Source organism: Pongo abelii, chromosome 11 (genome assembly GCF_028885655.2).
Source record: "Pongo abelii isolate AG06213 chromosome 11, NHGRI_mPonAbe1-v2.0_pri, whole genome shotgun sequence".
NCBI classification, from domain to species: domain Eukaryota; kingdom Metazoa; phylum Chordata; class Mammalia; order Primates; family Hominidae; genus Pongo; species Pongo abelii.
In genome coordinates, this window is record NC_071996.2 from 144,110,536 (window position 1) to 144,127,045 (window position 16,510).

The following is a 16,510-nucleotide window of genomic DNA, read 5'->3' on the forward strand; positions in this document are numbered from 1 at the left end:
CTGAAATTGTGTTACATACTAGTTTATGGTCTGGCTCCTCCAACTAGAATATAGGATCCTTGAGAGCAGAGACTGTTTAATTCAACACCTAGTGCCTAGAATGGTGCCGGCCAGGTACGTAGCAGATGCTCAGTAAATAACAGTTAAATGATAGATGGATGAATGAATGAATGGGTGGACGGTAGATCCTTCCAACTGGGTGAATGAAGGATGATGATGTCTAGGTAGGTGGGTGGGTGGGTGGATGGATGGATGGATGGACGGACAGATGGATGGGTGAATAGGTGAATGAATGGATGGGTGAACGGTTGAGTGGATAGGTAGTTGGGTTGATACATGAGTGATTGGTTAAAAGGATGGATGTATAGATGGATGGGAGGACGAATAAGTGGGTGGGTAGTTGGGTGGAAGGATGGATGAATGGATGAGTGGAGGGTAGATGGATGGGTGATAGATGGATAAGTGGATGAGAAGTTGGGTGGATAGTTGGATGGATGGATGGAAGAATGGGTGGATGGGTAGACAGGTGAGTGGAAGAGTGAATGAATGGGTAGTTGGGTGGATAGATGGGTGGATGAGTGGATGGGTGGATGGATGAATGGATGGATGGATGGATGGATAGATGGATGGATGGATGGATGGATAAATGGCCAACAACTTCAAATCCCAATGACGGACTGGTGGGGTGGGCACTGGAGATGGAAACACATAGGTGAACAGGTCTGTGGGTACAGAATGCTCACCAGGTCATTCCCACTGGCAATGGACAGGGAGAGTGGGGAGTGGCCACTCCACAGCAGGTTAGGATTTGCTCCATGGGATAGAAGGAGCCGGACTATGTCCCTGGCACACTGGGTGGGGAGAAATGACAGGTTAGAGAGGCACCCCCACCCACAAGGAGCACCTGATGGTAGTCATTAACTTAAATGCCATGAAATCAATGTAGTCACTCAACGGCTATTTCCTGCCAACCATTACCTTGCCTGACACAAGGTGTTCAAAATTGTGGATGCATAGGTGGATAGGTGAATGGGTTGGGAGGTGGATGGATCTTCAAATGGAGAAGATATTTTCTAAGCATTCATCATTTCCAAATGAAAAGTAGGAGGACATTGATGCATAAGTTGATTTAAAGTTTGTTTTCAAAGGACAAGGGACAGTCCGGACCACATGACCACGTGGCAGGTCCTGGCATACAGCAGGTGACTGGAGGAGCACCTCCTCCACCAGGGCTCAGTGATCGTAGAGGATGGCCTGAGTGTAAAGAGCCCCACCCTCGGCTGGTGGAGCACTCTCTGCACCAGGAGAGCAGCCCCGTCCATGCCTCCCTGCCCTCCCTGCCTCCTGCCCTCCTCCCCCATCCATGCCCTCCCTGCCTCCCTGACTCCTCCCCTGTCCCTGCCCTTTGTGCCTCCCTGTCTTCCTCCCCGTCCCTGTCCTCCCTTCCTGTCTCCCTGATCTCCTTCCCCATTCTTGCCCCCCCTGCCTCCCTGCCCCCCTACTTCCCTGCCTCCTTGCCCTCGTCTTCCCATCCTTGCCCTCCCTCCTCCCCAATCCGTGCCCTCCTCCCCCAGTCCCTGCCCTTCCCACCTCCCTGACTCCTCCCCGGGAAACCCTCTGTTTTCCTGTCCATTCTCTCATCCTTGCTCCCCTGTCAGAACGTCCCATTGTGCAATCCTCAGCTGCTCCCTTCTCTTCCTCCTCTTCTCCCAGAAGTGTTCACTAGGACCTGACCTCTGCGACTCCTCCTCCTCCACTGCAGGGACTCTCCTCTGGCCCAGCTCCCTCTCCCAGTGCTCTGCTGGGACTGTGCCCCTCAGCTGCGGCAGATCCCGTGTCTGGCTGGCCCAACCACCATGCACACCCCCCTTTCCCGCAGCCTTGCTGGCCAGGCCAAGGAGGTGCCCACAGAAGTCTGCTGAGGGGCTCCTGGGAAAGTGACCCCTTTCCCCTCCCTTCTGGGATACAGATGTGATGGCTGGACTGCTGCAGCCGTCACGCCTGCAGCACTGAAGTTCCACCTGCCAGTCTGTCCTGTACCCAACGATAGTGCCACCTTCAGTGTCTCCTTTTATTTCCCCACAACTTTCCCAATCTGTCATCAGGACACAAGTGTGCAAACAGAAAGCCCTGTGTTCACTGCCCAGGCCTCGTCCTTCACGGTGGGGGCCTTGACCAGCCGCCTTCTTGGAGCCTCACTGTTCATTCCTAACGTGAGTTCCCACCACCCTTCAGGTGGTCTAGTCAGGGCAGAGCGCCTGGCCCCAAGAAGACCCCCCAACAGACCTGCTCCTTCTCCCTACTCTCCGAAGAGGCTCTGACCAGAGAGGGATGTTCTGAAGCAGGGAGGCCTGTCAGCGCCCCCACCTCCCCACCTCCCTGTCTGCCCATCCCTGTCCCGGTGTCACCCGCATGCCCTCTCGCACACTCATCCTCATGCTCATGTCAGGACCACACGAGTTACCACCTTGCTGAAGGCCCAGGATCATTAATTTCATCTGTAAGTGGGTAAACTGAGGCTCGGTGTACCATGTGCTCCGTGGCCAACTGGCTTGGGCTGCATCTGCTGCCACATGGCAAAGCTGAGACTTGGCCTCAGTTTCCCCACATCCACCCCAGCCGCTGGGCATCCTCGGAGTGGTTTCCACACCCAATTTGGTAGGAATTAACCCCCAAGGCAGGCAGGAGGCAGCGGCCACAGGGCCAGCAGGGCACCACCCAGGACTCTGGAAGATGAGACCAACCCTGGGGTCCTGAGTCAGAGACACATGAGGATGACAGAGGAGGGTAGGCAGCACCAGACGGTCACAGCCCAGGCCAGAGGCTCCCAAACATGTCTGACCAGGCCCTGCAGTAACAAGTAGACTTCATGCCGCCACCCAGGCCCCGTGCGCACGCGTGCGTGTGTGCGTGTGAGTGGGAAATCCCGTCCTCCCGCCTTGCCTTGCTTCCCTCTCCATCCTTCCAAGCTCCCTGGCTTCTGTCTAAGACTCAGCGTGAGAACACATGCTTCCGGGGGCACAAGGCCCTGGAAGGTGGCCCCACTGCTGGGCAGCCCTGTGCCCCCGCCAGGCCCTTGCTGCCCTCACCTTGTTGTCATCCTCCCGCTCACAGGCCACGTGCAGAGCCGTCCTGCCCCCCTGCTCGGGGAGGGCTGTGTCCGTGCTGTAGTAGGCTTGGGGAGGGCCTGGCTCGTTGCTGAGCTTCAGACTTGAGGGCAGCAGGTCCAGCTGTGTAAAGCGGAAGGCTCCACCAGCGCCTACGGACCTGCCGTGTGCCCACGGGAAGGCAAACAGAGCAAGGGAGCTTCCTCCCCAGACTGCGGGTCTGGAGTCACCCTGTGAAACCCTCTTGAAGGCAGATGCCTGACTTTCTTCGAGCCTGTCCCCTGTATGCCTGTCCCTGAGATACCCCAACATCCACAGGGGTCAGAGTCTTTCTGTGCCCTCCCCTCCCAGGTCCCCCATGCGGTGAGTTGCGCACACCCACGTCCAGCATGTTCGTGTGCTCAATGGCTCCTGCTGTGCGCCGGCAACTGAAAGCCTCAGAGCTCCTGCCCTCAAGGGGCTCAATCCCTTGTGGAGGAAAGAAGACATGGCCTCACGGCCCATGACTGGGGGTCTTTTGGAGCTTGGTAGGGCCTGGTGGGACAGGATGGCTTCGGCCTGGAGGAGGCCCTGGGGACATGGAACTGGCCTCTGTCTGCAATTATGAACCTTCGGAAAGGCGTGAGATGGAGTTACCTGCAAAAGGTCCTCATGGGGACCCCCACGCCCTGTGGACTGCCTGAATAATCAAGTTCTTAACTCATTCCAATCAACCATTTTTGCCTCTTGATATCAAAACAAGCCCACTGGCTAAGGCTCTCATCTGGACGGGTTGTTTCTATGCAGGATCTCCACTGCCCAGGCCCCAAGCCAGGAGGCCCATCATGCTCGGCGAGCACAGGCTAGGTACAGTGTGTGAATCCATCCAGGCACACCTGGCCAAGGCCCCATACCCCTACCCAGGTCGCGAGGCACACACCTTGCCGGGCTTGTAAGTGTCGTCCTCATCGGATGCCTTGGCGTCCACATCAGTGATGGCATGCAACAGCAGCTCCACAATCCGTACGCCCTCCTCACCAGGAAGGGCAGCAGCGATGTGGAGTGGTGTCAGGGTGCCCAGCTGGAGAGGAAATACCGGGGCGGGCAGTGAGGCACGTGCTCGCAGGGAGAGATAGGTGAGGTACCTGAGGGACCCAAATGCCAGGGAAATGGCTGAGACTCCAAGGGCACCATTCTCAGCCTCACCTGCCCCACAACGTGCAGGATACTGGTCCCTGAAGGCAGTGTGGGCAAAGCTCCCAACAAGCTGAGCAACCCACATATGCTGCTTCCAATGCCCAATATGCCTCTGTCTGCCAGGGCCACAGGTAGGAAGGCCCACCCTGAACCAGTGTGATTTTAAGCCACTGTCCACAACTTCCTCTAAGAAAAGCCCCTCCCTGCCCTGCCAGGCCCACCACATTGACGGCCGTGCAGCTCCTGAGTGGCCTCCCGACTCCAGCCCCTGACCTGTCCATTCTCCACCCACAGTGTCCCCAGCCATCAGCTGACAGCATCCATAGAGGCCACCGCTGTGCAGCAGTGACACAGAGGTGCTCATAGGGGCCCTGGCCTCTGGAGGCAGCCCTGCTGTTCTAAGGGAGAGCCCAGCTGGGAATGGACAGTGGGCTTTGGGTCAAGAGATGCTCCCCAGTCCCTTAAAGACCAGCCTCGCTCAAACAGGAAAGAGAAAAGAACCCAGGAGGGACGCCTGAGGGGGAGACAGGTGAGCCTGGATGGTGAGAAGAGCCACCAGCATGAGGACCAGCCAGAGGAACTTGGGGAGAGCAGCTGGGTGTGCCATGCATGCCCATCTACCGGTGACCGAGGGAGATGGCACCTGAGGTGGAGGGCAGGGCAGGTTCCAGGCAGCTGCTGACTCCCAGGAGGAGCAGTACTCTCCCAGCTTGACAGCAGCCCCTGGGACCTCCACACAGCCCAACACCCACGGCCTCAAGCATGACCAGGGCCAGCAGCGTCCACACCCAGCAGAGGCATGCAGTGAGAGGAGAGAAACGAGAATACAATGCAGGCATCGCCTGACGTTGGGGAGGCCGGTGCTGCAGGCGACAATCTACTGACCCCAGAGGGACACAGACCCAAGCAGGCAAGGGGAGAATGGGCAGCCCGCTGCTCCACGGTAACTGCAGCCCAGGCCACCAGGAGGCGCACGGGGCTGTGCATCTACGACAGTCAGCCGGAGGCCACACCCTCCTTACATGTTATGTCACCCCTAAAACAGCAGCAGCAACAGCAACAACTGAGCTAATAACAGAACCAACCCAGCTGAGGGGTGAATTGGGAAACGATTAAGCTGAGGAAATTCCCCAAAACAGCAGAAGCACAAAGACATATAAAGCACTCCAAAACAAAATCAGGAGACATGAGAGAGAGCTGGAGTTCTAACATCTCTCAGGTAGGAGCTCCAGGACAGTAGGGAGAGCACAATGGAGAGAAATGCTTGAGAAATAATGCAAGAAAACTTCACAGACCCACAGCTCTGACCCAGTGCTAAGGTGATTAATAAGGAGGGAGGGAATTAACCCTTACATAGACACAGGAGGCAGGGGGGCATCACACTTCTCATTAAGTCCCACGAGTCCCAGAAGGACAGAAGACAGTGAGACAGGACCTTCAAAGGTCTAAGGGAAAACAGTTTGGAACCCAGAATTCTGTATCTAGCTAATCTATTATTCAATCAAGAGGGTAAAATGGTGACATTTTCAGTAACACGAGGGCTCAGTTTCCCACCAGGGATCCTCTCCACGAGGATGTCCAATGACACTCTGCAGAGAGCACAGAAGGAATCCAAGAGGAAGCTGCAAGGTGCAAAATGCATTGAAGAGCAAAGAAACCCCTGGACTACTGCCAGGTACAGGTGAGAATGGCAGTTAGAGTGGGACTTGAAGCCACAACTCCACAGCATGGTGGAGCAAGGCAACCCCGAGAGTCCCACTCCTCCTGGGAGTCAGCAGCTGCCTGGAACCTGCCCTGCCCTCTGCCTCAGATGCCCCAGTCATCTCCCTGGGTTACCAGTGGATGGGCATGCATTGGCACAGAGCATGAGCACTGGGACCTGTGTCTGCCACAGTGCTGACGTTCTGCTCTTGCCGGTCTTCAGACCTGGGAGAAGGTGTCAATCAAGATGAACTGCTCTTGTGAGACACAGGGCCAGAAATTAAAACCATTCAATCCCTCTAGGCCCAGAGACTATTGTAAAAGAGGTGAGCACATGAGATTGCAAGGGGCAATTCTGAGGGATAAAATTAGTTCAGAGTTTTTCTATAAATTAAACATTAATATCAAAAGTGTATGGTTACAAGGCCAGTGTATGGGCCCCAGTGTCAAAATAATAGGGTTTTCTTCGAGATCTGATTTGCTCTTTAATAGAAAATTGTTGGCTGGATGCGGTATCTCACCCCTGTAATCCCAGCACTTTGCGAGGCCGAGGTGGGCAGATCACTAGGTCAGGAGTTCAAGACCAGCCTGGCCAACATGGTGAAACCTCGCCCCTACTAAAAATACAAGAATTAGCTGGGTGTGGCGGCAGGCGCCTGTAATCCCAGCTACTCAGGAGGCTGGGGCAGGAAAATCGCTTGAACCCAGGAGGCGGAGGCTGCAGTGAGCTGAGATTTTGCCACTGCACTCCAGCTTGGGCAACATAACGAGACCCAGTCTCAAAAAAAAAAAAAAAGAAAATTGTAAAAGGTTATAAACGTTTTATGGAAGTCTTACCTTATGATGTTTAAACTGATTAAAATAGACTCGTTTACAAGGTTTTATTAAAATTAGTTTCAACATTCATAATACAAGGGTAAAATTTGTTTTTCTCTTTTCAACAAAATTTTTGTAGAACATTAATCAAAGATAATTTTTTTTTTGAGACTTAGTCTCACACCATTGCCCAGGCTGGAGTGCAGTGGCACAATCTCGACTCACTGCAAGCTCCACCTCCTGGGTTCACACCATTCTCCTGCCTCAGCTTCCCGAGTAGCTGGGACTACAGGTGCCCACCACCATGCCCGGCTAATTTTTTTTTTGTATTTTTAGTAGAGACGGGGTTTCACCATGTTAGCCAGGATGGTCTCCATCTCCTGACCTCGTGATCTGCCCACCTCAGCCTCCCAAAGTGCTGGGATTACAGGCAATAATAAAATATTTTTGTTTCCCTTTTGAGTAAACTGCAGGGGGAAAAAAAAAAAGGAGGGACAGATTCACTTGGCCTCATGCTGTCTTTAGGGTCTTATTGTTTGGGAAACTGATTCTCCAATCAAAGAGTAAAGGTTTTTGTGGGGTTTTTTTATTTTTTGAAATATTTGAATTATTTTGGCTAAAGGATTGGCAATTGTATAGTGACCTGTGAACCTGTTTTATAATATCAAGTGTCTTTAACCTTTGATATATGACAAACTCCAAAAGCAAAATTTCAAGTTTTAAATTCAGTCTTCTTTACCTCAAACTCCCTTTTTGGGGGGTATTGGGTCCCTAAAGTCCAAGAGAGACATATTAGGCTTATTTGGCATGTTAGAATTTTACAGAAAGTAATGTCAAATGCAAAGTGGTGTTTAACCTTCTCTAGGTTATATGTATATAGACACGTTGTTCCTATGTGTTCCAGGATTGCATGATATTTCTGAAATTCTGATCTGTCTTAATATATGTTGCCAATGGTTATCATAATTATTGTTAAATTGTTGTCTGACACAGAAATAACCAAATTTCCTTGTCAACTGTGTCTTCAACTATGGCTGTCCTAAAACTTTTGTCATCCACAATTATTGTTTTGCTTTGATTCTTTTCACAAAGTGACATACTCAGCTACCATCCAGGGCTTGCTTCTTTGGGGGAGTTCATGGAAAGGACTATTGAATGCATGTTTCTGATAACTTTGGAGATTGTGCCATTGGATTAGAGAGGAAACTTCCAGCACTCTAACTAAAAAGCTGGTGTTAACCTGGTATGACTGCTAACCCAGTACGAAGCAGAGTAGGAGGTGACTGCACGGACTGAAGTAATGGAGGACTGAAATAATTGTTTATGGCTTCTTTTTGAAACACTGCTGTTTCTTTTTGTTTCATTTTTCGGAGTCTGGAAAGCTTTTTTCTTTTGAGCTGTTTATATCCATTAAAAATTGAGTAGAGTATACTGTTGCAAACAGAATTTGAAGCTTTTTTCTCTGTCTGCCTGACTTCTCCAGAATTTGGAAACTATGCAAATATTTTTAATTCATGGCAATGTATTTGTGTGCATACATTTATTAGGAATCTGTTTTTTATAATGGGACACAGTTGGAGGAACTGGTTATTCTCCCAGGGCTTTGACTGGAATTGCACATTTTCAGAACAAGCAGATTGCTTTGAGAAATTGAGATTGACTTTATAGAGCCAATGAGAACCTCTTAGAATAACTGGCCTCATACCTTGTCTATGCAGTTCCTTTGCACGCTTTCTGGCATGTGGTAAGTGGACCGTGTCACTTTCTGTCAGACCCAGGAACCTCAAGTCGTTTTGGGACCTTGAGAAGACTGGTCCTCCCAATTTACACAGGGATCTGAAGGCACAGATGGATCCTTGGCTTGGCTTGAGAGGCCTTTGAGGTAGAGTCTGAGATTCCTTGTGAAATGTTCCCACAAAGCCAACTTAGGAGCGCCTGTACGGACAATGACTCTTGGCCGGGTACAGTGGCTCATATCTGTAACCCTAGCACTTTGGGAGGCCAAGGCAGGAGGACTGCTTGAGTCCAGAGGTTTGAGACCAGCCTGGGCAACATAGTAAGACCCTGTCTTTACAAAAAAATTTAAAAATTAGCCAGGCCTGGTGGTGCATGCCTGTAGTCCAGCTACTCTGGAGGCTGAAATAGGAGGATCACTTGTGCCTGGAAGGTGGAGGCTGCAGTGAGCCATGATTATGCCACTGCACTACAGCCTAGGTGACAGAGTGGGACCCTGCCTCAAAAGAAAAAAAAAGACAACAATTCTTTCTGTACTTTGTGTGGGTAATCAGGCCACTGAAGCTTATTTTGCAGGTAGGTTGGTCTTGCTGTGATTTGCCTTTGGTGGAAGTGGGGGATTGGAAAGAAAGATTGCATTTTAGGAAAAAACTCTAGTATCAGATTAACCTTTGATTCTTGGGTGGCCGCAGGGTCACCCATGGTGTGGAGCTGCCCACAATGCCCCTCCTCAGCATGAAGCAGCCAGGCGGATGCATGGCCTGATTCCTCATGATTGAGGAATTGACAAATGGGGGGGAAGGGTGTTGAAACTGGCCCAATTGTCCCATAGAACTGATGTCTATGGTTTCTTTTAAATAAACATAGAAATTGACCCTTCCATTCTTTAAAACTTGAGAACGTTACATTTGTCTCATCTAAGCTCCTTCCTCAGGAAACCAACCAGCAGGCCTCCTAAATAGTATCAAGGAACAGACTCACTAGATCACAGCATCTGGACAGTGAGACCCTAGACCCCTCACCCATCATGACTACCTCTGGGACCACCAGCTTCTTGTTGACCAACTCTTTTTCCTTAGCCCTCCTAATTCCTGCTTTCCCACACATGGTTACATTTCTTCCCTGCTATGTAAACCCCCAATTTTAGTCGGTTGAGGACACAGATTTGAGAATGATCTCCTGTTCTGCCTGGTGCAGCACCCAATTAAAGCCTTCTTCCCTGGCAGTACCTGTCATCTCACTGATTGGCTTTCTGTGCAGTAAGCAGCAGGATCTAGACCGAACCCCTGGCGTTTTGGTCACATGTTCATTTCTGAACCCACTCAAATATTTTAATTGTTAAAAACTTTATTTGAAAGATAAATGTGTAAATAATACATTCCTGATCAGCCATGAACAAATGAATAAACAAGTGAGACAGTGAAGGATGTCCGTGCCCGGTTTAAAGGTTGTGACCTTAATCAGTTTCAAAGACGGAGTCCAATCAGTAAACCTAAAAAGTTACGAAATTATCCTGAGTCTTAAACCAAAAATTCTGTTTTCTGTGTAATCTTACACTTGGAAGAAAAGTTTAATTTCCAAGCTGAAAGGCTGTGCACTAAGGGGCCTGGACAGTGAGACCCGCCTGCCCTCAAACACTCGATGCCGCCTGAGTGACAACTGGCAAGGCTGGTGCCCAGAGCGAGCCATCAGCTCTCACCCCATCAACAACACCCTGTGAAGAAGGTAAAGCGCTGAAACGATGGATGAGTGTTTACACAACCGGAGAAGAAAAACAAAATCTACAAGTAAATTTCACAGCCAAGTGGACAGAAGCCCATCATGGGTCTGCATAATGGGCCCCCTGTTCTGCGGGCACCCAAAGGTGGCTCTGGTGCCAGTTTGTCATCCGTCTGGAATCTTCACAGCCACTGTGGACAGCAGTGGTTTCTTGAGTGTGGATGGGTGGATGCACTGAATGGAAAATTGTGATGGGGTTGGTCTAGATATTAAATTAAAGAAATGATTGTAGGGTCCTTCAAAATACAAAGAGAAAGAATGATAACAAGGGTTCAGGCAAAGGGATGAAACACAACAGATAATGTCACGTTAAAGTGAACAGGAAACGCCGCAGTGAGCCCATGCTTGCTGTCACACTTCCATCTCGCCCCGTCCCCTGTGCAACCTAAGGAGGTCCTCATGGACTGACGGAGCTGCGAGGGAAGGCTGGCCTCACCCCAGACGCCTCTGAGAGGAGGAGCAGTCATGGGCAGCGACCGATTCCATTCCAGAGCAGTGGAAATTCGGGAAGGAAGCCCTTCCAGCAGCTGTGCTGTGGGGAGGGCTGCAGCAATCTGGGGCCAAGCACGGGGGTGCCCACTGCCCAGGGGGACAGGTGGGAAAAGGAGAGTTGTTTGAATGAGCTAAGCCCATAAAGCCCTGAGTCCCCAGTGAAACTCAGCAGAAACACTAAACTTTCTTCGAAGAACTAGCAGGCTAATTTATTCCAGAGCAAAATGCCCTGTGAAGCCGCTTGCTCACGGGTGGGTGTGGCCTCAGAGGGGGAAGAAGCCGTCCTCTGGGAAAGGCACTTCTTAAGAAAAAAAATATAAAATCAGATTCCCCTTCAAAAATTTTTTTCTCAGCTAAATATTTTGCCGGCTGGATCTGTTGGGCTAAAGATAAAATCTCAGCACCAAAACCCTTTGCCTCCGCTGCCTATGTCCTTGTGATGCTGAGCCTGGGTTAAAAGGAGGCCCGCCTCCTCCTGAATATGAGTCTCCCCTTTCCAAGGGGCCTTCAGGATGCGCTTCCCCTTAGTGTGCTTCAACACTGGGAAAAAAATCACACGGATCGTGAAATACTCTAAAAACTAGCTCAGTGTCCAAATCCTGTCTGGGGACATGGGTGAAAGAGCGGGCTGTGGGACCCCCCCACTCCGGCGCACCGTCATCACTCACAGCCCAGGTGGTCGCCTGCAAGAGCCCACCCCGCTCTTCCGCGCCTAGTGGAGCGAGGAGCTGCCCGGCCAGTGCCCGGGAGTCTGCGCTCGTCCCGGCGCCCGCCTGCCGCGGCTCCTACCTGCGGCGGAAAGCAGATGTCGGTCCTCGCCCCGTGCTCCAGCAGCAGCCTCACCCCATCCATGTCCACGGCCTTCACAGCAAGGAACAGGACCTGCATGGGCACGCAGCACAGGTTGGGGTCCGCACCCCGGCGCAGCAGCAGCTTGATGGTCCGCCAGCGATTCCTCCGCCTGAAAAAGACGGCGTGCTCGTGGGCCCCTGGAGGGCAGGCACCAGCACTGCGCCCAGGACGGGCCACACCAGCGAGGAGGCTGGGGAGGGGCGCGTAGGGAGTATGTGTGTGCCGCAACCACACAATCACACACACACAGCACACACCCACACACGCACAGACACACCACACAGCACACAACTACACACAAGCCACACCAGAGCGCACACACACCACATAGCACACACAGCACACCACACAGCACTCACAACATACAACCACACCCACAGCACACCACACAGTACACACAGCACACAACCCCACACACAAGCCACACCAGAGCGCACACACCATAGCACAGCGCACACCACACAGTACACACACAGCACACCACACACCACACCACACACAGGCCACACCAGAGCACACAAACCACGCTACACAGAGCACACAACCACACACTCAAACAACACACACAACACACCACACACACCACTCACACCACAAAGACACAAACACACAGGCGCACACACACCTTTGAGGGGTCACTGAAAAGGCTGGCCAGCTCAGGGGGAAGCTGTGCCTCCAGAGGAAACTTGGGCCTCAAAAGAGGCTGGGACCAGGTGGGTGGGGGTTGTGCAGCCATGCAGGGCTGAGGGAGAAGCTCAAGGGAGGGGGGGACTGGGGGTAGGGGGCCCAGATGGCAGCGGGAATGACCATGAGGGCAGGGCAGGTGTACGATCCAGCCAAGCCCACTGACCCTGCAGTAGGCACAGTATCGGAGCCGCGGGAACTAGATCGTCCTTGAGCAGCAGCCCCCAGTCCAGTCTCCAAACCCGTCTCCAGACCCTGACCACTCGGAAGCCCATGGAGCTGCGTTGATGTGGTGCTGGCTCTCCTTGTCTGCCTCTACCAGGTAAAGCTCAAAAACTGTCAAAATGTGTCCAGAATTTATGCCTTTCTGGTGGGTTCTTGGTCTCGCTGACCTCAAGAATGAAGTCGCAGAACTCGCGGTATTACAGCTCTTTCTTTCCTTTTTTTTTTTTTTTGAGACGGAGTCTCGCCCTGTCGCCCAGGCTGGAGTGCAGTGGCGTGATCGCCACTCACTGCAAGCTCCGCCTCCCAGGTTCAAGTTATTCTCCTGCCTCAGCCTGCCAAGTAGCTGGGACTACAGGCACCTGCCACCACGCCTGGCTAATTTTTTTGTATTTTTAGTAGAGACGGGGTTTCACCGTGTTAGCCAGGATTGGTCTCCATCTGCTGACCTCGTGATCCGCCTGCCTCGGCCTCCCAAAGTGCTGGGATTACAGGAGTGAGCCACCGCGCCTGGCCCCCTTTTACAGCTCTTAAACATGGTGTGTCTGGAATTTCTTCCTTCCGGTGAGTTCATGGTCTCACTGACTTCAAGAATGAAACTGCCGACCTTCACTGGCAAGTGTTAACATCTCTTAAAGGTGATGCGGACCCAAAAAGTGAGCAGCAGCAAGATTTATTGAGAAGAGTGAAAGAACAAAGCTTCCACAGTGTGGAAGTGGAACTAAGCAGGTTGCTGCTGCAGGCTGCTGCTGTAGGCTGGTGTGGGGGCTGGCGGTGGCCAGCTTTTATTCCCTTTTTTGGCCCCGCCCACATCCTGCTGACTGGTCCATTTTACAGAACGTTGATTGGTCAATTTTACAGAACGCTGATTGGTCAATTTTACAGAGTGCTGATTGATGCATTTACAATCCTTTAGCTAGACACAAAAGTTCTCCAAGTGCCCACCCAACCCAGCAGCTCAGCTGGCTTCACCTCTTAATAATGCTCACCAAATTGTTAACCATAACAAACCCACTGCATGTTACTAGTAAGTAACACTGTCACAAAAAGTTATTTTACAAAACAAAACCAGTTGGGGAGAAGGATGGCACTGCTTTCCACCTTCGCTGGATTCCCCTATCTGCTCTGCGCAGCCTTGGTGGAAGTGAGTGGAGACTCAGCCTCCCCCAGGTACGCAGCTGGACGAAGGAGTATTTGAGCAGCCTTTCTGATCATCGTGGTCTTCCTATTTGAACTACATGAACCCAGGCTGGGGGCGGTGAGCTAGCTACCTGGCGGAGCTATACACTCATGGACCAGCCTTCTGCGCCTGGCTGCACTGAAGCCCACGGGCCCACCTCTCACTGTCAATGGATCTTCACCCACCTCGCGATGGTTCCACATCAGAACTTGGCCGTGTGGGGAAAGCTGGCTCACCAATAGAAGAGATCTGAGCACTGTCGGCATGTCATCAGGCAGTATCAGAAAACTGCGCTGCTAACGCCATCTCATGTGAAAAACCTCTGAACACCCACGTCTCAAAGTTAAGGGAAGCTATGAAGGTCTTGGTGCTGGCGGCCAAGTGTCCAGAATTCTGCTATTCACTTGAAAACGTAAATTTCACCAGCAACAAATAGTGTCATATGTTTTCCTTAAAGCGGCAGGCTGTGTTCAGGAGAATGAACAGCCACGTACCAGTGGTCATTCTTCCGATCAAAAATGGGGCAGGAGGTTGGGAAGATGCCGCATTCTCTTTGCTACTCTGGCCCTGGGGTAAGTGCTTCTTGCAGAGAAGCGGTGTGCCTTGGTCTGTGGCAGACGCACATCAGTGTCCTTCCCATGTTTTCCGACCCAGAATATTCGAGGGGTGTGTACGCAAGGAGCAAGATTTAATGCAATTGGTCATTGCTTTTCTGCTTTGTCAAAGGCATTCTTCAGTGAGACAGGCATCCCCGCAAGTGCGCACCGTGGTAAAGGAATACCATGCCCCCAAGCAGGCCAGGCACTGCTGCCCTGCAGGCTGGGGGCTGGCGGTCTGCACGACCCTGTCTTCATACCATCCACCAACGTCAACACAAGGAGAAGGCTAAGAGAGTCTCAGGGTTATCAAGAGAATCATTTTGACCCCACAGACTCTCTGAAAGGGTCTTGGACCCCCAGGGGTGCATGGACCACATTTTGAGACACACTGGTATAGACAGGGTGGGCAGCAGGGGTGTGTGAGCTGCCCAGGCAGGTGTCACTCACATGCACCATGGCTAGGATAGGACCCCTGACAGTGGCCCCTGCTGAGGCTCCCACAGAGACACTTCAGGCCAGTGCCAAAGGCCAAAGCAGGGCTGGGGTGGTATTGAAAACAGCCCATCACCGTGGCACCCCCACAGGGCTGGGGTGGTATTGAAAACAGCCCATCACCGTGGCACCCCCACAGGGCTGGGGTGGTATTGAAAACAGCCCATCACCGTGGCACCCCCACAGGGCTGGGGTGGTATTGAAAACAGCCCGTCACCGTGGCACCCCCACAGGGCTGGGGTGGTATTGAAAACAGCCCGTCACCGTGGCACCCCCACAGGGCTGGGGTGGTATTGAAAACAGCCTGTCACCGTGGCACCCCCACAGGGCTGGGGTGGTATTGAAAACAGCCCGTCGCCATGGCGTGGAGCCACCGACACAGGGATGCTCACACATTCAGACACACATCTCCAGACACAACACCTCCCGCTGGCACAGGGAAGAGACGCGGGTCTGCTGAGCATAGGATTCAGCCCTGATGGTGGCCCTCCACCCCCACCAGCTGGTGCCAGGACCTACTCGATCATGGACAGCGCCATCCTCCGCATGGTCCCTTTGTCGAAGCTGCTGGTACACAGTGAGGGTGAGGCCATCTTCAGCAAGCTGTGGGACTGGGCGCTTCTCTCCAGCATGGCCTGCGAGAGCTCGATGGAGAAGTTGCACACACACACATTGGACTCAAAGTTCGTCTCAAAACTGCACAGACTGCCCCGGTCTGTGTTTCCCAGCACGTCCTCGAGCCCACTTTCCACATGGCCAAGGCTGCCCTTCACCAACGGGGAGTCCCCCTTCAGAGAGATGCTCCTGTGGTCCATGGACTCCCCACACTGCCTGGTGTCCTGGGAGTGGCCGCCCTCCTGGCTGCCCGAGATGTGTGGCAGTGCTGGTGGTGTTGGCGGTGGCCTCAGCTCATAGCTACCCTGGGAAGGCACGTTCACCTCATAGTACAGAGACTCCAGGTTTGTGTCCATAAATGATGATGAAAGGATTGGAACAACTGGGAATTTTGGAGATTCCTTTGGAAAGAACCAAAAAAGTGTCATTAGAAGAAATTGGAGTGATAACCTCATTCTAGGACCTTCTTCAGCAAGGACCAATGCCCATGGCCTAGAGCTGTCTTCAAAGCACCTAGGCTGAAAAGACCAGGGCAGCTTTCCCCAAACCCTCAAAGAGAAAAGAACACCCCTGTGAAGGCATCGCACAGAAGCCTGCGCCTGACCAGGCCACACCTCAGGCTGCATGGCCCTATACATGGCTGCTAAGCTCACAAAACATGGCCTGTCCACACCCAGGTGCTTAGAAGTGGAGGAGAGGTTGGAAAATGAAGGCAAATGCCTTAATGATGCTGCTTATATTGATCACACACCAAAATGATTGGATTTTGAATACATTAGGCTAAATTAAATATATTATTAAAATTAATTCCACCTGTTTTACTTTTTCATGTGGCTACCTCCCAAATTTTAATTACACGTTTTATTTCTGTCACATGGCACTGCCCTAGATCTGTTTGTGTTTTGAGCCATGGTTCCCAAAGTGTGGTCCCTGGACCAGTGGCATCAGTGAAACCAGCCCAAGAGTCCTATAGACAGTTGTTTTTGGATAAACATAGAAATCGACTCTTCTGTTAAAGCTTGAAAACTGTATTTGTTTTATCTGAGTTCCTTCCTCAGGAA

The 16,510-nt window shown here is 52.0% G+C and overlaps 1 protein-coding gene across 19 annotated transcripts in view; it reads right to left on the reverse strand.

Moving 5' to 3' along the window:
- The window catches only part of ANKMY1 (ankyrin repeat and MYND domain containing 1), a 100,365-nt gene that overhangs the window by 45,022 nt on the left and 38,833 nt on the right, over positions 1–16,510 (reverse strand). For 14 of the 19 annotated variants that reach the window (XM_054550109.2, XM_054550110.1, XM_054550119.1 and 11 more), the window contains 5 exons: positions 15,354–15,850; positions 11,595–11,766; positions 4,027–4,167; positions 3,090–3,230; positions 744–851 (listed from right to left, as the gene is read on the reverse strand). In XM_054550109.2, coding sequence (XP_054406084.1) covers positions 744–851; positions 3,090–3,230; positions 4,027–4,167; positions 11,595–11,766; positions 15,354–15,850 — 1,059 coding nt within the window. The remainder of the gene's footprint in view (positions 1–743; positions 852–3,089; positions 3,231–4,026; positions 4,168–11,594; positions 11,767–15,353; positions 15,851–16,510) is intronic. The other 5 variants (XM_054550114.2, XM_054550113.1, XM_054550106.1 and 2 more) reach the window with 1 other exon arrangement.